Source organism: Macaca thibetana, chromosome 10 (genome assembly GCF_024542745.1).
Source record: "Macaca thibetana thibetana isolate TM-01 chromosome 10, ASM2454274v1, whole genome shotgun sequence".
In the NCBI taxonomy this organism is placed as follows: Eukaryota; Metazoa; Chordata; class Mammalia; order Primates; family Cercopithecidae; genus Macaca; species Macaca thibetana.
The window spans coordinates 49802169-49826275 of NC_065587.1; the positions used below are offsets into that span (position 1 = coordinate 49802169).

The 24107-nt window shown below is 42.7% G+C and overlaps 1 protein-coding gene across 2 annotated transcripts in view; it reads left to right on the top strand.

Moving 5' to 3' along the window:
• UBE2V1 (ubiquitin conjugating enzyme E2 V1) overlaps nt 1-24107 on the top strand; it is a 167219-nt gene that overhangs the window by 132841 nt on the left and 10271 nt on the right. The window contains exons 2-3 of one of the 2 annotated variants that reach the window (XM_050807492.1): nt 16290-16397; nt 18207-18355. In XM_050807492.1, the coding sequence (XP_050663449.1) occupies nt 18311-18355 (45 nt within the window). In that variant the 5' untranslated portion in view covers nt 16290-16397; nt 18207-18310. The remainder of the gene's footprint in view (nt 1-16289; nt 16398-18206; nt 18356-24107) is intronic. The other variant, XM_050807491.1, reaches the window with a different exon arrangement.

The window sequence follows — 24107 nt, forward strand, 5'->3', positions numbered from 1 at the left end:
AGCATATCCTAGAAGTGTCTCTTCTGTGGAGACGCTCACTCTCATCCACTCCTTTGATAATTGGGACAGATATGTGGGTTCAGCTCAGAAGTTCCCCACTGGCTGATGGGAGTAGGGAGGTGAATAGATGAAATGGAAACTCTTGGGTGAGGCTGCACCCTCGGGTGCCTGGCAGTGAAGTTGGCCAAGGAGGTGCTCTCAGATGGGGTGAAGATGGGTTACCTCTGATGGAGGAAGCAAACAGGACCACAGTGTTCCCCACTGTGGGGCTGCAGGGACACGAACCTGAGTACGGCAGTCATTGGGGTATTTAAGGCCACAGCAGGGGCAGTGTTGGGAAGGAATTGGTGATCCATGAGAAATAGGGTGAGGGAAATTCTTTACAGTGTTGCTCCTCTGCGGTCTCAAGGAGCCATACTTGTCTGATGGTTGGGGTGAGAATAAAAGAAATTGAATATGGGGGATCTGACTGAAGTGACCCACCAGAAGCTGCTGCCTTTTGCATTTAAAACAGTGGGGTCTTCTTGCAGCATAGCGGAGACCATGAATCCTTTTACTCGATTTTGGTTTCAGCTGGAACAGTGCTGAGTCAATTCATTTACCAAGACGCTGCCCCAGGCACTCCCAGAAGAGAGATTCTGAGTCAGGCCAGACTGCTGGGGGAAACTTCTCACCAGAATAACACTCGTACCAGGTCGTAATGAAGCAAAGGGCCCAGTGTGCTGGCGGTAGCCAACAATAAGGTGCTGTTGCAGCTCAGCCCTGCTTGCAGTCGCTCGGTTGGCTACCTACAATCTGAGTTAACAGGTGCCCGATTCTAACTTCTGGAGACCCTGACAGTTAAAAAGTGAGTGCTTCGTAAATGGCTATGGCGATCAGATAAAATGTCAGCTGCTCTCTAGTGGAATACAAGAGCATTTGGCATGGTTTAGATAACATAGAACAGGCTTTGAGGTGCCCTAAAATGGACTTCCCAAAATTCTTTTTGTCTGTTTATTCAACAGATATTTACTGAGGGCCTATTATGTCCCATTGTGGATAGCAAACAAAACAGACATAGTCTGTGTCCTTTGGGAGCTTCCATTCGAGTCAAGGAGAGAAGGCTGTTAAGGGGTAAATAAATAAGACAATTTCAGATAGCAGTAAGTGCTATGGAGGAAATTGTGTGATATGATAAAGAGTGTCTGGAGAGGTGGTCAGGGAAGGCTTCTCTGAGAAAGTGACATTTCAACTGAGGGGAATAATGGAAAGCGCCAACCCTACAGTGTCACAGGTAGGAGAGAGGGTGGACTGTGAGTGCAAAGGCCTTGTGGTGGGACTGAGCTTGGCATGTTGAAAGAACAGGATAAAAGGCCTTAGTGTGCAAGCAAGGCTTGTTAAAGAGATGAGTTGGAGAGACATGGCTTTGGATTTGACTTGGTGTGAGGGGAAGCCATCAAACAAGTATCTGGTATGAAGTAGGCAGTCAGTAAATATTTGTTGAATGAATAAATAAAAGTCTTAAAAAGAGGAGTATGGCAAGATCTGACCTAAGTCCCTAGGCAGTGAAAAGAGTGCAGGGTGCTAAGAGTCCCTAGGCAGTGAAAAGAGTGCAGGGTGCTAAGCAGACCTTACTTGGGTTAAACTAAAATGAGTGTACAGGCCTCCCTGCTTTCTAACCCTGAGAAGTCTTCCAGGTGTGGTCAGGGCCCTGAGGCCTTCCTTAGTCAGGTTTAGAGTGAGGCTCTTTATTAATCTGTGCTTCTGGTTGCCAGGAAACAGCTGTGAAGCCTTTGAGTTCCTGTAAGGGCTGAACTTAGTTTTTTATGGTCACTGCTTTCAGCATTTGGCTACACCGCCTTCCCACTTCCTTTGGTTCTGCAATGTGTGATATCTACATATGTTTTAGAGGGTGGAACTGTGAAAAGCCCACCACAGATCCTCAGAATCCCCATGTTATGACAGTGACTTCCTCCTGCCTTGGCCAGGATTGCAGCACATCAAATAGTGGCCCTTGGTTGCCAGGCCCTTCCTCTCACTTAGCAGCCCACGGGCTTCCCTGACATTTAATCAGAAAGTAAGTGCCAGAGTGGTAAGCCCTGGTGGGGCATGATTTTAAATTTGCATACATCGGAGTGGCCTCATATGCACATTCAACTTATAAAAACTTAACCATAAGGCTGGGTGCTGTGGCTCACGCCTGTAAATCCCAGTACTTTGGGAGGCCGAGGCGGGTGGATCACAAGGTCAGGAGATCGAGACCATCTTGGCTAACACGGTGAAACCCCGTCTCTACTAAAAATACAAAAAATTAGCCGGGCGTGGTGGCAGGTGCCTATGGTCCCAGCTACTCAGGAGGCTGAGGCAGGAGAATGGCGTGAACCTGGGAGGCAGAGCTTGCAGTGAGCTGAGATCGCGCCACTGCACTCCAGCCTGGGCGACAGAGCGAGACTCCGTCTCAAAAACAAACAAACAAAAAACAAAAAACAAAACAAAAACCTTAACCATGTGGGCAGCAGAGATTAGTCTTCCCTGCCATTCGAGGGTCTTCCTCAGAGAGAGCTGGAAATGGATGAAAACTCACAGTCCCTTAGTTTTTCTCAGTTCCCTTGTGTCTCACTGTGTGAGCATCTTATGCCAATTGTAATTAAGTGCCTTTTTTACAACATGGGCCCTACATTTAAAGAACAGCCTCATATTGTGCTCAGCCAAAGAAATAGTAGCCTGCCCCAGTGATAGAGGGGAAACTGACTTTGTTGGGCTAGTGCAAGCTTTTGTGTTTCTGTGTGTGTGTGTGTGTGTGGCGGAGTTTCGCCCTGTCACCTGGCTGGAGTGCAGTGGTACAATCTCGGCTCACTGCAACCTCCACTTCCCAGGTTAAAGCAATTCTCCTGCCTCAGCCTCCTGAGTAGCTGGGATCACAGGCACACGCCACCACACCTGGCTAATTTTTGTATTTTTAGTAGAGTTGGGGTTTCTCCATGTTGGTCAGGCTGATCTCGAACTCCTGACCTCATGATCTGCCCTCCTCAGCCTCCCAAAGTGCTGGGATTACAGGCATAAGCCACCGCGCCGGGCCGCCAGCTATTGTTTTCTTAAGGGATTACCAAGGTTAATTTTGATGATCATGATTTTCCCCCTTCACATTAACTTAAAACCACTCTATTTCCCCCACCACATTCTCTTTTCTCTTCATATCTCTGTCCCTCCCACCTCCCCCCAAATTGTAGCTCTGTAGAAATTTGATAAAAGTAGAATACAAAATATGAAGTCAGGAATCCTCTGCTTAATTTTTTTTTTTTTTTTTTTTTTTTTGAGATGGAGTCTTGCTGTGTTGCCCAGGCTGGAGTGCAGTGGCCGGATCTCAGCTCACTGCAAGCTCCGCCTCCCGGGTTTATGCCATTCTCCTGCCTCAGCCTCCCGAGTATCTGGGACTACAGGTGCCCGCCGCCTCACCCGGCTAGTTTTTTGTATTTTTTAGTAGAGACGGGGTTTCACCGTTTTAGCCAGGATGGTCTCGATCTCCTGACCTTGTGATCCGCCCATCTCGGCCTCCCAAAGTGCTGGGATTACAGGCTTGAGCCACCGCGCCCGGCCTCCTCTGCTTAATTTTGAAGGGGCACAATGAAGTTCAGAGTAGCACATTTGGCAAAGTAAATATTTGAATATTATTACTGTTATATTGTTGATAGTGCTTTAGAGTGTCCCATGGACTTTGACTCACCTGTGATGTTGTCTCATCTAACTCTCCACAGCCTGGTCACCAGCCAGGGGCAGTATCCATCCACATTACTGAGGGAGGAGCCAAAGCCAAGGGAGACTGGTGATGCTCAGACTAGAGCCCAGGCATTTTTATCTCCCGTTACCTCCCCAGCCTACTCCAGTACCTTAGGAAGGAAAAGGAAAAGGCATGGATTTAGGGATATGTTCTTCCTAGGTCTTGGAATGTTTAATCTTGGAGAGAGAAAGGGCTTTAGTAAGAAATGTCTGCTGCTACCCATTTCAGGAACGCTTTTTGTAGCATCTCTGGCCACTGTTTGTCCTCTTCTGGGTTATGTGCTGTCCAAGGAGAGTGAGGTCCTTTTTTAAGGAAGCTCTTGCTTATATTTTATACTGAATAACTCACAACTCTTGGGCTTGGAGCCCCATCATGGCATGTACAAAGTAGTTCCTCATCCTTATTTACATGCAAGCCATCAAACTTCTTTTTAAGTTGCACTCCTAGGGTTAACTAACTGCTAGACACTGTATTAACTACATTATCTCACTTGTCACAGCAGACCATTGTGAAGGGCTGTATCGATTTTGAAGGTGAGGAAACAGGCCAGGAGAGGAGTGACTAGCCTGAGGTGCAGAGCCTGGGTGCTCTGGGACAGTGTTGCTTCAGGACACGTGCTCTTGGCCAGGATGATCGTTCTTTCAGCCCCCATTTCCTATTCTCTGAGGTAGGCCTGCAAGCATCTTCAGCCATTGGCATGTCTGTTGTTGTTTCTGCCTTGGCTGTTTAGCTTATTCGTGGGTAGATAGCAATGGCCTCTCAAGTAGTAGTCTTTCCTCATCTTCACATCCACCCTGTCACAAGTCCAGTAGGTGTAACCCCAAACTAAATGCCAAATCCTCCTTTCTGTCTCCACTCTTGTCATCCTAGTCTAACCAGAACCATCTTTCTCTTGCCTGGAAGATGGAAAAAGCCTCTTGCTTTCAGTCTTGGCCTTTCCACTTTCTATACAGGAGACAGAATGATCTTTCACAGACATAAAACAGAAACTGCCACTCCCCTTCAGAAAGCCCTTCCCACTGCTCTTATTACTGAATAACCCATCCCTTTTCCACGGCCCACAAGGCCCTGCCGCCGTGACTTCATGTGGTATCATATACACCTCTGATCTTGCTCTGTCCCCAGATCTTCATGGACCTGACTGCTGTTCTTCAGGTCACAGCTACCCAGAAAGGCCATCCCTGAGCACTCCATTCAATATAGTTTTTCAGTCATTGTCACAGCTTCTTGTTTTGCTCTGTTTCTCTAAAGCACTTAACCTTACCTGAAGTGTTGTTTTGTTGCATATTTTCTATGCCTTTTCACTAGGGCAAGATTCTGTCCCATCTGCTGTGTCCCTAGCACGAGCACAGTTCTGGACCAAATAGTAAGTACTCAGTAAATATTTGTGAATGTTGCAGTGAGTTAATTCAGGATCTCTTTGATGTAGCCAAATGGATACATTTGACAATTTGCGGAGAAACAGTGTATCTGATAGGGCGGAAGCAAAAGTGGCTATTCAGCCTTTCAAAAAACTAAACCTCTTATTCTTGTTTGGTGGTATTTATAGAGGTACTTGATCATAGAATTAACCATCCTCCTCCCCTTCTCCAGTTGTCCTGACTCATTTCCCACATCTTGTTTCCCCCCTTGTCAAAGAAAATCTGATGCTTGGCCTTGGTCACTGACCCTAGCAGCAGAAGAGCATAAGGTCTTGTATTCTGTCACCAGCTGTTGTCACATCGTTGGACTGTAAAGAATGACACATTGCTACTAATTCTTCCCCTAGAATTCCCCTAGAGCAATGCATCCCAAACTAGTATACCTCACAGTCACCTGGAGGGCTTGTCAAATTCTTAGGCCCACCTTTGGAGTTTCAGATTCAGGAATTCTGGTCTGGGGGCCTGAGAATGTACATTTCTAGCAAGTTCGCAGATGAGGTCCAGGCTGCAGGTCTGAGGACTAACTTGGAGAACCATTGCTCTAGAGAAGGAGAAAAAAAGATCTCCTGGGCAGGCTAACTAGACAGCCAGACTACACTTGGCCGGTTGCTCAGAAATAAAAGTTAGTTGATTTTGGCTTTATGTCCAGTTTTCAAGGACGTTGAATCCCAGTGCATCACCTTCCATACCTCCTCATTTTCTGAAGTGGGAGCAGCATCAGATTCCTAGCTCAGTTCACTGTCTTCCCTGAATGGGCAACCAAACCATTTTTATCTAGCAGCTTTCTTTTCAGGAGGAACCTCTGAGGTTCTACTTTTTTTTTTTTTTTTTTTTTTTTTTGAGACAGAGTTTTGCTCTTCTTGCCCAGGCTGGAGCGCAATGGTGCAATCTTGGCTCACTGCAACCTCCGCCTCCTAGGTTCAAGCGATTCTCCTGCCTCAGCCTCCCGAGTGGCTGGGATTACAGACATGTGCCCCCACACCTGGCTAATTTTGTATTTTTAGTAGAGACAGAGTTTCTCCATGTTGGTCAGGCTATTCTCGAACTCCTGACCTCAGGTGATCCACCTACCTCGGCCTCCCAAAGTGTTGGGGTTACAGGTGTGAGCCACCACGCCCAGCCAGTTCTACCATTTTAATTCAAGACCTAGGTCAGGGTTTTCCAAGATTGACATGCTGGGATAGCTGCTCCTTGGTGGCCATGATTTTCCCAAAAGATGTTTTAAAGGACTTCAGAATCCTTTTTGTGCCACAAATATTTTAATATGTTGCTGTGTTTCAGATTACTACATTAAATGTTTTACTGTGACATGGTATAAAGCTCTATCAACTATTCATGCTTTTTAAACCTGGTTGCCATATTTTATTTGCAATATCCTGCAACTGCTGACTTTTAAGTTTTATATTTTGCTAAGAGAATAACCGGCTGACTTTTGATACTGACACAGATCCAGGAAAAAGCCTTCTGGAAAGAATACTTCTGAAATAATAGGAACAAATATTTTCTTCAAAAAGTCTTGGATTACTATGATATATTAGCACCTTGGTGAAATTTTCTTAACATTTTCATAGTTCACTTTTTAATAGTCACAGTCTATTTGATTATACTTATCATTAGCTATAGATTTTCCTAGTGTACCTCCTAGCTATCATAGAGCCTGTAGTTCTCTTGGTTTTGCAAGATTATAAGAGTCCTTTTTTTTTTTTTTTTTGATGAGTCCCTGTTGCCCAGGCTGGAGTACAATGGCATGATCTCAGCTCACTGAAACCTTCACCTCCCGGGTTCAAGTGATTCTCATGCCTCAGTCTCCTGAGTAGCTGGGATTACAGGCATGTGCCATCACAACTGGCTGATTTTTGTATTTTTAATAGAGCTGGGGTTTCACCATGTTGGCCAGATTGGTCTCAAACTCCTGACCTCAGGTGATCCACCCACTTCGGCCTCTCAAAGTGCTGAGATTACAGGTGTGAGCCACCGCACCTGGCCTATAAGAGTCCGTTTTTATGTCTTCCATATTGTCACTTGATGCTGTTTCTCCAGCTGCCTTTTTGGTGTCAGATTCACAGAGAAATATTGGGAATCTTAAAATTTATGTTGATTCAATTGATTAAAGTGCTAGAGGACCAAAACATATGTTAGAGTATTCTTGGGTTTTCTCATCTGTTATGCTTCTGTTGTTTGGCATATGTAGGTTTAATTTTTTAATATATTCACTAAAATGTTTTGTTTAATGTACCATGATTTTTAATTTAAACTCTCTATTTAGAATAGGATAAGCTTTTCAGTTGTCACTGATACATCCTGAAGTCTGCAGGATCTCTGAATTCCAACAATATTTGGACTTATGTCCCTGGAGTAGACCATGAAGTTCTATAACTACGGTATGGTTAGGCCATTTGGAATTAAATGCTCTTTTGTTTTGTAGAAAATATTGATGTATTTGTATGCAGTTTTTAAAAGGTTTGAAATATTAGTAACTTGCTTTCATACATATTTTATGAAACAAAGTTCATTTTATAGTGAAGAATTCTTTCACTTGTGTGGTTTGGGTGAGACACCAGTTTTCCCTCATTTAAAAAAAATTGTAAGTTTCCCTAAAATTCTCATTCATTAAAAATAAAACTAGGTGGGGCACAGTGGATCATGCCTGTAATCCCAGCACTTTGGGAGGCTGAGGCAGGTGGATCACTTGAGGTCAGGAGTTTGAGACCAGCCTGGCCAACATGGTGAAACCCCGTCTCTACTAAACATAATGAGAATTAGCTGGGCATGGTGGTGCGTGTCTATAATCCCAGCTACTTGGGAGATTGAGGCAGGAGAATCGCTTGAACTAGGAAGGTGGAGGTTGAAGTGAGCTGAGATCACGCCATTGCACTCCAACCTGGGTGATGGAGCAAGACTCCATCTGTAAAAATAAATAAAAATAAAAATAGTTACCAAATTTTACTTCTCTCAAAATAAAAAACCAATGTCAATTATATGGCAACATTGTCCAATAATTTGGACCCGGTAGGTTAGAATTTACAGTAGGAAATACTGCCATTTCTTTTTTAGTTTTTGTTTTTGTTTTTGTTTTTTGAGACAGAGTCTCGCCCTGTTGCCAGGCTGGAGTGCAGTGGCGCGATCTCAGCTCACTGTAACCTCCGTCTCCCAGGTTCAAGCAATTCTCCTGCCTCAGCCTCTCGAGTAGCTGGGATTACAGGCGCCCACCACCACACCCTGCTAATTTTTGTATTTTTGTAGAGACAGGGTTTCACCATGTTAGCCAGGATGATCTCCTGACCTTGTGATCCGCCCGTCTCGGCCTCCCAAAGTGCTGGGATTACAGGCGTGAGCCACCATGCCTGGCCTGATACTGCCATTTCTTCAACCAGAAAACATTTATTGATATCATTATATGCCAGACAGCATACCAGATTCTGGGGAGGCGGCATTGAATGAGTCACAGCTCTGACTTGAGAAACTTAGAGAGTGAGTCAGACAATAAAAAAGGAAGAAAATAAAATGTAAAGAAAAAGTACCGCACAGGCCTGTGTGGCAGTAAAGGTGTATGGGACTGGGGGCTCTGAGAGGACCTCTCCTGACCATCTGGTTTCTAATTAAGCTTTATAGCTTTTAAAATTATTATATTCAGGCCGGGCGTGATGGCTGATGCCTGTAATCCTAGCACCTTGGGAGGCCGAGGCTGGCGGATCACCTGAGGCCAGGAGTTCGAGACCAGTCTAGCCAACATGATAAAACCCCGTCTCTACTGAAAATGCAAACGTTAGCTGGCTGTGGTGGTGGGTGCCTGTAATCCCAGCTACTTGGGAGGCTGAGGTGCAAGAAACACTTCAACCCAGGAGACTGAGGTTGCAGTGAGCCAAAATCACACCACTGTACTCCAATCTGGGTGACAGAGTGAGACTCTGCCTCTTAACATATAACTGTTCTTGGGCTTTAAAATTCATACTAAGCCCCTTTGATAATCCTTATCATGTTAGACTCCCAGATAATGATACTGTGAATGTTTCTCTCTTGTATTTTCAAGAATAAACCAGAATTAGAATTTTGTGACATTGAGCATTGTTCATTCTGAAATACTATTCCTAGCTAATACCTAGTCATTCATTAATTCTTTCAATAAGTATTTGGGTGCTTACTCTAGAGGGCAAAGCACCCTGAGACATTGGAGATTCAGCAGTGAACAAAACAGACGAAGTTGTACTCTCATGGAGCTTAAGTTCAGATGGGAGACAGACAAGAAACAACCAATAAAGTGGAAATGAATATATTTACAATGTCGAGTGGCAGTGAGTACTATGAAGAAAAATAAGGCAAGATAAGGGAATGGACAGTTAGACCCTTGGATGAGGACAAGGGAACCAGTCAGCCATTCCCAGCTCTGGCACAGAGAATTCCAGGGTGAGGGACTCACAAATGCAAAGGCAGGAAATGAGGATGCCTCTTCAGAAACTTAGAGAAGGACTGGTGTGGCTGGAGGAGGATGGGGGAGCCAGGCGGAGTGGCACAAAATGATGCTGGCAAAGCAGGTGGGGCTCTGTTGGCCAGGTGACAAGTTTGGCTGGATTGCAGGTACAACGGAAGGCCAAGAGTAGGCTTCCGGTAGGAGAGCAAGGGCACCTATTTTACCTTTAAGAGGATCGTCAGCCAAGCACGGTGGCTCAAGCCTGTAATCCTAGCACTTTGGGAGGCTGAGGTGGGCGGATCACCTGAGAGGTTGGAAGTTCAAGACCAGCCTGACCAACATAGAGAAACCCCGTCTCTCCTAAAAATACAAAATTAGTCAGGCGTGGTAGTGCATACCTGTAATCCCAGCTACTTGGGAGGCTGAGGCAGGAGAACTGCTTTGTACTCAGGAGGCTGAGGCAGGAGAGTCACTTGAACCCGGGAGGTGGAGGTTTTGGTTAGCCAAGATCGTGCCATTGCACTCCAGCCTGGGCAACAAGAGTGAAATTCCGTCTCAAAAAAAAAAAAAGAGGATCGTCGTGGAGAATAGACTGTCAGTATAGCCTGGTGGGTGAAATAGCCAGTTAGGAGGCTGAGGTGGCATGGATGACAGTGGTCGCAGTGGAGATGGTGAAAATAACCAGGTGTTGGATAGCTTTGGAAATGGGTTAGATACGGGATATAAGGGAAAGACTTGTCGTCATGACTCCAAGATTTTTGGCCGGAGCAATATTTATGCCATATACTGAGCTTAAGGAGTGGGTAGTTTTTGTCTTTTGAGGAACAGTGCATGGGAATTCTGTTTTGGAGGTGTTTTAAGTGTGAGAGGCCTATTAGGCATCTAAATGGAGATGTCTAAGAGGCAGTTAATTGAGAATATAAATTGGAGAGTTGTCAGCTTACTCGAAGCCTTGGTTGTAGGTAAAATTGCTTGGAAGAATGGAGCAGACAGAAGACCTCAAAGGTGAACTGTGCCCTGAGGCCTGGCAGCCAGAGTCTGGAGGTCCGGGAGGTGAAGCAGGGCAGCTAGTGAGAAGAGAAGCGGAGCTCAGAGAAGCAAGAAAAAAGAGGGAGTGATCAGGTGCTGCCCAAAACTCCAGTTATAGGGTGGGAGCTGAGAACTGACTATGGGATTTGGCTGTAGGATTTAGAGGGTGCTCCTTGGTGCCCCTGAGTGACTAGGTGGAATAGCATGATTGGAATAGGTGCAGGTAAGGTGAAGAATCTAGACCAGGAGTCTAGACAGCTGTTTTTCGTTTTTTTGCTACTAAGGAACAAAGAAATTAGATGGTAGCTGGAGGGGGATATAGGGTCAAGTGAGGGTTTTTGGTTTTTGTTTTGTCATGGATAATACAGTCTGCCGATGGAGATGATTTAGCAGCAAGCTTACTGTGTGCCAGGTATTATACAAAGTGCTTTCCAGACCTTACCTCATGTAGTCTCCCTTGCCACCTGTGGAGCAGGCGTGCCGTGATCCCTGCTTTACCTTGCTCAGGCACAAAGCTAGATTGCTAGAAAGTTGTGGAGACAGAACTTGATCCTAGGTCTGTGCTCTTAATCCTCCGCTAAGAGATTATGGAATTTTCTCTAAAATATATTCTAATTCTTACTTGTGGGAGGTAATATATCCATTACCCTGACATGCCTTTTAAAAACAGAGTGGTAGACCAGGCATCCTTATGTTAGTGATTCTGCGTCATGACACCCCAGGATCATTGGTGAGAGTACAATGAGCATACAAGGACACATAAAAGGTCGCTTTTGTGTTTGTTTTTTAGAAAATGAGGTTTGCCAACCTTTTGTCCTTTTTTGCTTAATTTTAAAAATTTTCAACAAGTATTTATCTGAAGTACTGCGTACAGGCCAGTTTTTATTGTTGTTGTTGTTTTGTTGTTTTGTTTTTCGAACTACCACCACAGTCATACAAATGAATGGGAGCTGCTGAATTAATTACCCTATCTTCTACATCTCTTCTACTTCCCATCATACAGGCCTGTGAGAAGTTTGGTGCCACACGTTCGGTCACAGTATTTGCTCTAGGCAAATGCTTCTGGCTCTATATCCTGAGACATTAGCAGTAGCATACCCAAAAGCTGATCATTACCTAGGAGACTTGGATGTGCCTTATCTCTTGCCCTACTCCGAGCCTTTTGCAGCTCCCCGCTATTACCCTTATGGTAAAGTCCAGTAGTAACATGGCTCCAACCTCTTCATCTTTTGTCAAATTTCAGAGAAGTCTATGACCCCTCAAAGGCTAAGTAACACTGTCCTCTGGTAGATTCTGTTTCTCATATGTTTTGATATGGTTTTATTTAATTGCCTTTTGTGTATATCTTGTTTCTACATTGACACCTTAGACTGCATTAGGGAGACCCCAGTTTTTTATTTTGTTTGTAGCCCCTAGATTGTCTAGCAAAGTGCTGGATAAGTGTTGGATAATTATCACACTGAAAGAAGGTGTGTGTGCATATATGTTACTGATAATTTATGTATAGGGAAATTTTGACAAGCAGGTAAAAAGCCTAGCAAACTTTTTTCATTGTGGTTCTGAAATGTGTAGTTTTTTTTGTTTGTTTTGTTTTTTGGGTTTTTTTTTTTTTTTTTTTTTTTTTTGCTTATAAATGTGGAGTGAGTCCAGTTCTATACACGTTAAAAATCACGAGCCCCAGAATGCTTCCTCACCAAGAGCTTTACGCTCTTAGCACAGTATAATTTAGTATACCAACTAACTTGGTGGCAACTTGCCACTTCTGATTAACAATCTACTTTAGGAGCTTTCTAGTTTGTGGACTTAAATTCTTCAAGATTTAGTTGAATAAAGGTTTACAGAGTTCTTAACTGCCCAATGCCAGATAGCACAATGTTTACCAGTCTTCACTTGCCCTTTTGACAAAAGAAAGAGTTTTAAATATTCTCTGAGCTCATGATGGTCCATGAGCAGAATCTGGCCTGTAGACATTTGGCCAGAGTTAAGGAGTAACTGTCCCCTTTAGATAGCATGTGTGTTCTCCCCTCACCTCAGTTCTTCATATGCTCTGTTGTTTTAAGCCAGACGTCAAGGTTATTTGCAAAACCATGCCGTCTTCTCACTAATTTTCTTTTGTTCTTTGGAAAACATAGTTATTTAATAAAATTTATTATTTGTCTTAACATATAATGGTTTGTTGTGATTACTTTTAAATGAGTTAATAATTTTAAGATTTCTCGGTTTTAATTTCTAACTTGGCAAATATAAATAGGTGTTACCCACATAAAGGTTCTTTGAGGTCTTCACCGGGCGCGGTGGCTCACACCTGTAACCCAGCACTTGGGAGGCCAAGGCAGGCAGATCACCTGAGGTCAGGAGTTCAAGACCAGTCTGGCCAACATGGTGAAACCTTGTCTCTACTGAAAATACAAAAATTGGCCGGGCGCGGTGGCTCAAGCCTGTAATCCCAGCACTTTGGGAGGCCGAGGCGGGCGGATCACAAGGTCAGGAGATCGAGACCACAGTGAAACCCCGTCTCTACTAAAAATACAAAAAATTAGCCGGGCGCGGTGGCGGGCGCCTGTAGTCCTAGCTACTCAGGAGGCTGAGGCAGGAGAATGGCGTGAACCCAGGAGGCGGAGCTTTCAGTGAGCCGAGATCGCGCCACTGCACTCCAGCCTGGGCAACAGCGTGAGACTCCGTCTCAAAAAAAAAAAAAAAAAAAAAAAGAAAATACAAAAATTATCTGGGCGTGGTGGCGCATAACTGTAATCCCAGCTACTTGGGAGGCTGAGGCAGGAGAATCGCTTGAACCCAGGAGGCAGAGGCTGCAGTGAGCCGAGATCGCGCCATTGCACTCCAGCCTGGGTGACAAGAGTGAGACACCATTTCAAAACAAACAAACAAACAAACAAAGGTTCTTTGAGGTCTTCAGTGATTGTTGAGAGTATAAAGCATTCTTGAAAGCAAAAGGTTTGAGAACTGCTGTTCAAATGAAATAAATGTTTATTGTAATTGTTCAGTAGATAGCAGTTATTCTTATATTTATATGTGTATCACAACTCCTAGTTGGAATACAGATAGATATCAGCCAGTCCAAAGTTTTTCATTTATTGAACTGTTTCTGGTTCTGGCTTTACAATTTGAGTCAGAATCAAATTGTCCTATAATGCAGGAACAAAAGAAAGCTGACCTTTCCCTCTGTGGATCTCAATTCCTGTTCCAAATACTAGCCTAAAATAAATTGACCTGTTTCTTTGGTTCAGTTGTATATGTGGGCTTTGCACGCTTGGTTTTAAGTAATCGAATATCTAATCCGATGGAAATGTCTGTTGGAAGTATAGGGTTAATTACTGATATATTTTGCCCTACTTCACAAGTAAAAATTAAATATCAGAAAAATATAACTTGAATTCACTGTTTTGAAACTAATAGCAACAAGCTTGTGATATTTGAATGTTAGGATTTCCTAATCAGATCTGATTGTTAGATGAAAAGGTAACCTTTCAGCCATAGAGATGTTCTTTGCTTAAATTTACAAGAGGAATAGTCCTACTATAAATAGTCCAGCTGACATTTAAATACCTGACATAAGAAACTAACACATTTTTTTGTCTTGCCAAAAAGAGCAACTCAAAATAGAGGTCACATGTATAATACAGCTTCCATTCAGTAATGAAAGGCTCAGCTATAGAAGCTGTTATACTTGGCCATTTATTTGGCAGTCTTAACACTTTTATTTATTTATTTGTTTGTCTGTTTGTTTGTTTGTTTTTGGAGATGGAAGTCTCGCTGTGTCACCCAGGCTGGAGTCCAGTGGCGTAATCTCAGCTCACTGAAACCTCCACCTCCAGGGTTCAAGTGATTTTTCTGCCTCAACCTCCCAAGTAGCTGGGACTATAGGTGCACACCACCACGCCTGGCTAATTTTTGTATTTTTAGTAGAGAGAGAGTTTCACCATGCTGGCCAGACTGGTCTCGAACTCCTGAGCTTGTGATCTGCCCACCTCGGCCTCCCAAAGTGCTGGAATTACAGGCGTGAGCCACTGTGCCCCATCTTTTTTTGTTTGTTTGTTTTTAAAGAGACAGGTTTTTGCTTAGTTGCCCAGGCTGGAGTGCAGTGGCATGATCATAGCTCACTGCAGACTTGACCTCCCAGGCTCAAGCAGTCCTCCTGTCTCAGTCTCCCAAGCAGCTGAGACTACAGGTGTGCACCACCACACCCAGCTAATGTATTTATTTATTATTTTTTATTTATTTTTGTTTTTGAGACAGGGTCTCACTCTGTCGCCCAGGCCGGAGTACAGTGGCGCAATCTCTCACCTCACTGCAACCTCCGCCTCCCTGGCTCAAGTGACCCTCCCACCTCAGCCTCCTGAGTAACTAGGACTACAGGTGGGCACCACCATGCCCAGCCAATTTTTGTATTTTTCTGTAGAGATGAGATTTCTCCATGTTGCCCAGGCTGGTCTTGAACTCCTGGCCTCAGACGACTGTCTTGGCTTCTCAAAGTGCTGCGATTGCAGGTGTGAGCCACCATACCCAGCTGACCAAGTTTTAGTAACATTAAAAACATTGTCCACTAAAAGTTAATCACTTAAGGAATGCTGTTAAGTGAGATTCCTCCTCAGAGAAGAACGCTTGATCCTTAGTGAGATGAAGTGCTGGACAACCAATGCCCTAAAGAAGCTGAGGGAGCTTAGCTTATGGATTCCTAGGGGAAGGAGCCTTCTGGACAGCAGGAATGACAGGCGCACAGGCCCTGAGTAGGTTCTTGTGTGGGATACAACTGAAATGGTTCCTGATTGGTTTTTTGTTATGCAAATAACATGGGATTGTTGTAAAAAATCAGGAAATAGAGAAAGTAGGGGGAATCATCCATAATTCTTTTACCCAGAGATAACTCTTAACATCTTGTTCTGTATCCTTACCAACTCTATAAAGCTTCTTAAGATGTCACTTATTGGCCGGGCGTGGTAGCTCACGCCTGTAATCCGAGCACTTTGGGAGGCCGAGGCAGGCGAATCATGAGGTCAGGAGATCGAGACCATCCTGGCTGTCATGGTGAAACCCCGTCTCTACTAAAAAATAGAAAAAAATTAGCCGGGCGTGGTGGCGGGCGCCTGTGGTCCCAGCTACTCGGGAGGCTGAGGCAGGAGAATGGTGTTAACCCAGGAGGCGGAGCTTGCAGTGAGCCGAGATCACACCACTGCACTCCAGCCTGGGCGACAGAGCGAGACTCCATCTCAAAAAAAAAAAGAAAAAACAAGATGTCACTTCTCATCTGTATGGGTTTGCTAGTGCTGTCATAACAAAATCCCATAGACTGGGTGGGGGCTTAACAAATTTCTCACAGCTCTGGAGACCAGAAGCTCAGGATCAAGGTGTCAGCAGGTTTTGTCACATTCTGAGGTACTGGGAGTTAGGACTTCAATACATAAATTTGAGGGAAACACAGTTCAGCCGTAACACCATCTGTGAACAAGTACCTCAGTCATTAGCCTTCCTATCAATATGATTTTATGTTCTTTTGATCTTCATTTTTATTAGTGTAGGCTTATAAATTAACCAGTAGTAAGGCAGTGACTTCTCCCCCCCAGCCTAATTAGGATCATTAAAGATTTAGATTGAACCCTTTCTGAACAACAGTTGTGTTGTCTGACTTTTTGCCTGTAATGTCACCACTGTCTTTCAGTTTTATGTTTGCTAGAGAAGACTCAGTCCCGGGTAGCTGAATAATCCAGTTGGCTGCTGTGCAGATGAAAATGCCAGTGTTTTCCAAACAAACAGTTCAAGTATGCTTGTAGGTTTTGCTGTTTCCTTTCAAATACCATATGTAGTATTATTTAACATTTTTTTGTAATCAACTGACTCTTTTGCTTACATTTATTTTAAAGGAAACTTTTACCGTTGTTATGGATGGGAAGTTAGTATATTACTTACCCTAAATAAATTATTCTTAAACATAAATACATGACTGTAAAACGAAGTGTTCAATCACATACCACCTAAAGTCCTCTAACGTACCACTACAACTCCGTCTTTCAGCTGCTTGGACCAAAAACCCAGGAGCTGTAGTTGACTCTTGTTTCTCACACCTCACAGGCAACCTGATAGCAAATCTCCACAGCTCAGACCTCTCAAATGCCTAGAATTACGCTGCTCCTCACTACTTTCCTGCTATCACCCTGGTCCAAGCCGGTATTACCTTTTGCTAGGACTATTGCAGTATCCCCCTAGCTGTTTCTGCTCTTGCTCCCTTCACTCTTGTCCTCACACAGCAGTGTGAGGGACAGATCATGTCACGCAGTAACAGTTGGCATCCTTAATCTCCTCTTGCTGTCTCATCCCTCACTTGGTTTAAGCTAAATTGGCCTCCTTGCTGTCCTTTGACACCTTAAGCAAGCCTCTGTTTTAGGGCCTTTGCACTTGTTTGCTCTGTCTCAAAGACTTTCCCCTCAGCTATCCATAAATCATGCCCTGTCACCTTCTTCAGGTCTTTAGTTATGACACCTGATTGCAATAACACTTTTCCTCGATCACTCCATTTGAAAGTATTGCCCCTCCCCTATTACTCCCTGCTCCAGAACAGCAGAATCTATCATACTGTATAATTTACATATTGATTTTTGTCCATTATATGTCTCCTACTAGAATGTAAGCTGCAGGCATTTTTGTTTTATTCACTGCTTGTTCTTCAGTGCTTAGAAAAGTGCCTGATGTATAATAGGTGCTCAAATATTTATTCCAATTAAATTAATGGCATGTGTCCTACACTTTGGGAGATGCATATACTGGCAACACCTCCCACAATTTGGGGTCCCTCAAGTGAGCCTCTCTTCACAGTCACATGGTTAGTCCTATTTGTCTCTTGAGAGTCTGGCCAATATTCTGTTCTGGAAGACATCTAGAAATGGCTCAAATCTCAGCCTGAACCCGGTACTGTGTCTTAAACCTCTGAGATGTTTTCATGTGTTGCTTTCAAGAGCTACTTGCCAGGCTTTGGGATTTTTGGGAAAAAATTAGAGAGCCAGCTATTCCCTTTTACCTTTTTTGTAAGTTAAAAGAGAAACTATCGTTTAAATAATTGAAAAACAATAGAACATTTTATCCTTGGTGCCTTCAATTGACTCTTAGTTGACTAAGAGGACACCATTTTTATTTGCCATATCCATGGCGACTATTCCTCCTAAAGGTTGTTTGAGAGTCATGCCAACAAATAAGCATAGTCTCAGCCTCTTGTCTTCCAAGGTACTTTTGTTAGCACTTGATATTGATGGTTTTCATCTCACACTAGTTAACCCCAATTCATCGACATTTAGACATGTAAGCCCCTTATAAGGTTTGTCCGAGGGGTGGGGGTGGGGTATCTAAGTTTGGTTATCTAGCCCTAGTCACTTCACCTGTCAGAGAACCATGTGCCCCTTCCCTCTGGTTGTGCTGGTTGATACTGATAGCTTTATAAGTGGCAAGTTTGAGGTGTGATAACTTCCCATGATTTTTTTGCATGTTAGCATCTTTATTCCCAGGGAGCGATAATGAGCAGCTAGCTCTAGGCTTACAAGTTCCCCTGGAGTTGCTGGTATCTTGAATTTCTTTCCATTTATTTTAGGAGTAAAAGTCCCTCGCAATTTCCGACTGTTGGAAGAACTCGAAGAAGGCCAGAAAGGAGTAGGAGATGGCACAGTTAGCTGGGGTCTAGAAGATGACGAAGACATGACACTTACAAGATGGACAGGGATGATAATTGGGCCTCCAAGAGTAAGCGTCGAGCTACGGCTATAAATGTCAATGTCTTAAATTCACTGTGCCTCCTTTTAGAAAAATCCTAGCCTTATCATGGAAAAAAAGCTCACCAATGGTATATTTTCTGAAATGTGGCTATTCTTTTTTGACCAGTTTCAGTTTATGTATTTGAACCTCCTCTGATGCTGTTTAACCCCTCTAAATGGTAAGCAAAAATCTGTTTAGACTCATAGTGTGAATTTATATGACAATGTAGACAGTAAGGTATGAGGTCATTGCACCCTCAGATGTCATTCCGAACAATCTCTGGACTAACCAAATAACTAGGCCCTAGGTATAGCCAGCATTCCTGAAGCTAGTCTCCAAATGAACTCTGGAAAGCCTTCCCAGTTGTTGTTTTTCTTCACTGTCTCCCAGGTCTGCCGTGCACCTGTATCCTAATGCCAGCCTGTCAGCTCCTGGTCTATTCCAGGCACTGCTAGACCCAGAGGCCTTTGCAAAGAAGACCAAGACAATGAGGATGGGGAAAAGTGGCCTCTTTCAGAACTTCCTGATTTGTGAGAGTTCCCAGTCTTCATAATGCCAGCCAACCATTTTTCGAGGACACATAGTAAACCCTCAGGAAATGTCTCTTAACTCTCACAAAACCCTATTGTTAGGTGCAATTGCATTCCATTTTACAGATGAGGAGACAGACCCAGAGGAGTCAAGTCTCTTGCCCAAAGTCACATAGCTGGTAACCCCCAAATCAGATCTGACTCCAGAGCCTGTGCTCTTAACCACTGTGCCGTGGTGTCTCCCTTTTGTTTACATTTTGAGTTTTCATCTGTTACCATTATAGAAGATACTAATCAAGTAGTAACTTGATGTAGGAGTCAAGAAATCAATTTCCATACTGTGACACACACTTCAGACAAGCAGTGAGAGCTTCTGCCTGAATGTAGCAAGACCTGTCCTGTGTCTGCGTGTGTTTAAGGGTGATGACGACGTTCATTCGTTTGATTGTGTACAGGACTTTGCACTAGCACTGTGGGAGCAGAAAGACATGCAGGGCGTGGCCCCGGCTGGAACAGGGACAAGTGACTGTTCATTACGTGTTAGGACACTAATGCTCATCTCAGATGGTCATCAACATTCATGGTGAATGATTGGCTTTACCATTTAATGTTGCTTCTTGAATCATTTTGTGACCCTGTAGTTTTGTGGAGTTTTAAAAATATATACGTTCGATCTGTTTTTACTCACTTCTTTATCCTTTTTTTCTATGAAAACTAGAATGTTCTGTGTCTGCTAAATACTGGGGAAAACCCAATCTAGAAATCCTATTTCTCCATGGAGATAATTTTCTTTACTGTCTCTGAAGGTCCATCACATGCTGACGTCTTCTTCACTGCATGTCTTCTCTTCCTAAGAATGATTTTGGTTTCTTGAGGATGAGAACTGTGCTTCCCTCCTTACTTCCCAGAATACCTAGAAATGGGGTACTCAATAGGTTTGCTAATCAACTTAATGATTTACAGGTTCTAAAATACTGAGAATTGAACCAGTATACAACATTGCAATACATTAAATACCACTGAATTGTACACTTTCAAAAAAACACACAAAACAATGAATCAGTAAGTTCTGCTGAAAATATTCTATCCACCTGAAACAGCTTGGGCTACCCTGAATTTCAGTTTATCTCTTTCCAAAAGAGGCTATGGAAGTTGTAATGAGTAGCTATGGTATGCCAGGTGTCCTCCATATATATATATATATATATATACACATATATATATATATATATTTTTTTTTTTTTTTTTTTTTTTTGAGGCGAAGTCTTGCTCTGTTGCCAGGCTGGAGTGCAGTGGCGCAATCTCGGCTCACTGCAACCTCCACCTCCCGGGTTCAAGCAATTCTCCTGCCTCAGCCTCCCAAGTAGCTGGGACTACAGGCGAGCGCCACCACGCCCAGGTAATTTTTGTACTTTTTAGTAGAGACGGAGTTTCACCGTGTTTGCCAGGATGGTCTCAATCTCTTGACCTCGTGATCCGTCCGCCTCGGCCTCCCAAAGTGCTGGGATTACAGGTGTGAGCCACCACGCCAGGCCTCATGTATTTGTTTTTAGTAACAGCTTTATTGGGATAGAATTCACCCCTTTAAATGTACAGTTCAGTGGTCTTATATTCAGAATTGTGCATCTGTCACTAATTTCAGAACATTTTCATCACCTCAAAAAGAAACCCCATACCCATCAGTAGGCAGCCCCCATTCTCCCTCCCACATGCCCCATTTCCCATCTTTGACAATCATCAGTCTACTTTCTAGCTCAATGAATTTGCCTTTTCTGAATATCTATTATAAAAATGGAATTCTACAGTATGTGGCCTTTTGTGACTGGCTTCCTTTACTCAGCATAATTTTTTCAAGGTTCAAGCATACTGTAGCATCTATCAATACTTTTATTCTTCTTATGGCTGGATAATATTCCATTGTACAGATATGCCATATTTTGTTCATTTGTTGATGAACATTTGGGTTGTTTCTACCTTTTGGCTATTATAAATCATGCTGTTAGGAATGTTTATATTAAAGGTTTGTAAGTGGACATATAGTTTCTTTTTTTTTTTTATCTACACCTGCTCGAATGGATGGACATAGTTTTTGTTTTTGGCTACCTAATTTTTTCTCCTTTGAAGATGGATATATATTATATATGTTATATATTATATAACATATATAATATATATTTATATTATATACAATTATATTACATATATTACATATATATATTACACATATGTAAATATGTTACATATATAATTGTATAATATAAATATAATATAATTATATATTATTTAAAGAAAAGCAAATCCTCCACGCCTATATTATATATAAAACATATATAATATAATATATATTATACATAGCATATATAATATATATTATCCATAACATATAATATATAACATACAATATATTATATAACATGTTATATATAACATGATATATATCTTATATATTTATATATTTATATATGGATATATTTATATATAGATATATATTTTTATATTTATAGATATATATTTATATTTATAGATATATATCTATATATCTATATAAATATATTTTATATCTATATAGATACATATATATTATATATTTATATATAGATATATATAGATTATATATCATATATATATATTTTTTTGAGTTGGAGTCTCCCTCTGTCTCCCAGGCTGGAGTGCAGTGGCACAGTCTCAGCTCACTGCAACCTCTGCCTTCTGGGTTCAAGCAATTCTCTGTCTCAGCCTCCCGAGTAGCTGGGATTACAGGTGCCTGCCACCACGCCCAGTTAATTTTGTATTTTTAGTAGAGACAGGGTTTCGCCATCTTAGCCAGGCTGGTCTTGAACTCCTGACCTCATGAGCCACCGCACCCTGCCGGAGATACAGATTTTGAATTCCCCTGGGTGTATAACTAGGAGTGGAATTGCTGGATCATATGGTAACTGTGTTTAACATTTGGAGGAAATGCCAAACTGTTTCCCAAAGCGACTGCGCCATTTTACATTCCTACTAGCAATGCCTGAGAGTTCCCATTTCTCAACATTCTCACCAGTACTTGTTACTGTCTTTTGACCCCTTTAGTTTTTATTATCCTGGTTCCCCAAGGTTAGAAACTAAGTCATAAAAGGAACTCTCTGCATGTAGATACTTCCTGTGACCAATCTTTTATGATTAACACATGAGCTGTTTGCTATATAACTCAAATATCCACATAATTATTACAGCATCTAAATAGAGCACTTGAGTAACTCATCTCCCTATTATATTTTTGTTTTTGTTTTACTCAAAAGAATGTTTTCCATCAAAATTTCAAAGGTTTGTACCATATGATCCAGGAATTCTTCTAGGAATTTACTTTCCAGCTTCTCTTCAATGTATTGCCCAAAGGCAGTGTACAGAATTATTTCATGCAGCATTGTCAGTAGTAGCAAAATATTGGAAACAACATCATCTTTGAGTACACCATATTATTTCCTGTTTAGCTATTGAACAATGAGACAGATTTATGTATGCTGAAATGGAATGATCTCCATGACATTGTGAAAAAGTAAATGGAATGATCTCCATGACATTGTGAAAAAGTAAATTATAAAGCAGGAGACAGAGTATGCTGCCAGTTGGAGTCGGGGGCCATGGGGGCAGAGGAAGAGCTCATGCACACACTGCTTCTGTGTGCTTAGAATACCTCTGGAGGAATGGAGAAGAAGCTGCTGACAGGGATGGTCTTCTTCAGAAGGGAGCTGGCTGGCTAGGGCTAGAGTGGAAAGGAAACCACTTTTTACCATATACCCTTCTGTACTCTTTGAATGTTTTAGTCATATATGTGTGCTGTTTGAATAGTGCCCCCACCTTTTTTGTTTGTTTGTTTGTTTGTTTGTTTTTATTTAAAGAAAAGCAAATCCTGCAAGCCTAAAAACAAAGCTTCTGAGCCAACTACTCCTTGCATAATTCTGGCAAATGTCTGGCTGTTCATAGCATTAGACATGGAGTATTTCTACTTTGACCACAGAAGTACTAACAATAGTCAAGTTATATAGAGCAGGGTTTCTCAGCCTCGGCATATTGGGCTGGTTCTTTTCTTTGTCATGGGGGTGCTAGGTGTGTGCATGTAGGCTGTTTAGCAGCATCCCTGGCCTCTACTCACTAGATGCCAGCAGTACCCCGTCTCCATTGCAACAACCATAAATGTGTCTAGACAGTGCTTGATCCTCCCTTCCCCTTCCCAGCAGAGGGGCAAAAATTGCCCTCGTTGAGAAGCACTATTGTGCCTCTGGGGTTCTCCAAAATAGTGTTTTTTCTGTTGTTGTTTTTTTTTTTTTTTTTTGAGATGAACCTTGCTCTGTTGCCCAGACTGGAGTGCAGTAGCATGATCTCAGCTCACTGCAATCTCTGCCTCCTAGGTTCGAGCGATTCTCCTGCCTCACCCTCCCTAGTAGCTGGGATTACAGGCACACACCACCACGCCTGGCTAATTTTTGTATTTTTAGTAGAGACAGGTTTTTGCCATGTTGGCCAAGCTGGTCTCAAACTTCTGACCTCAGGTGATCTGCCCACCTTGGTCTCCCAAAGTGCTGGGATTACAGGCGTGAGCCACAACACCCAGCCAAAATAGTGTTTTATGTGTAGGTTAGAGCCTGGCTGTGTGTTTATACACATACTTACCCTGAAGTACTGGTACCCATGCTTCAGAGGAACCGAACATAATTACAGGGGTGTAGGAAGTAAAAGGAAAGTGATCCTTTCTCTGATTCATTACGCTCACCATTGAATGAAACTTAAGTTGGTGTGTCCTGTGTTTCTACACATTTTTGCTGTGGGTGTGCAAACGTAAATATATATCTTTTTAAGAAAAATGAGATCTTCCTATGCATAATGTTTTACAACTTAATTTTTTTCACCTAATAGATGGTAGATGGTGGACATCTTTCTATATCAGTGCTTATTGACTGATCTCTTTTTTAAAAGCTTTGAGGCCAGGCATGGTGGCTCACGGCTGTAATTCCAGCACTTTGGGAGGCCGAGGCGGGCAGATCACCTGAGGTCAGGAGTTCAAGACCAGCCTGGCCAATATGGCGAAACCCTGTCTCTACTAAAAAAGTATAAAAATTAGCTGGGCGCGGTGGCAGGTGCCTGACTCAGGAGGCTGAGGCAGGAGAATCACTTGAACCTGGGAGGTGGAGGTTGCAGTGAGCCGAGATTGCACCACAGCACTCCAG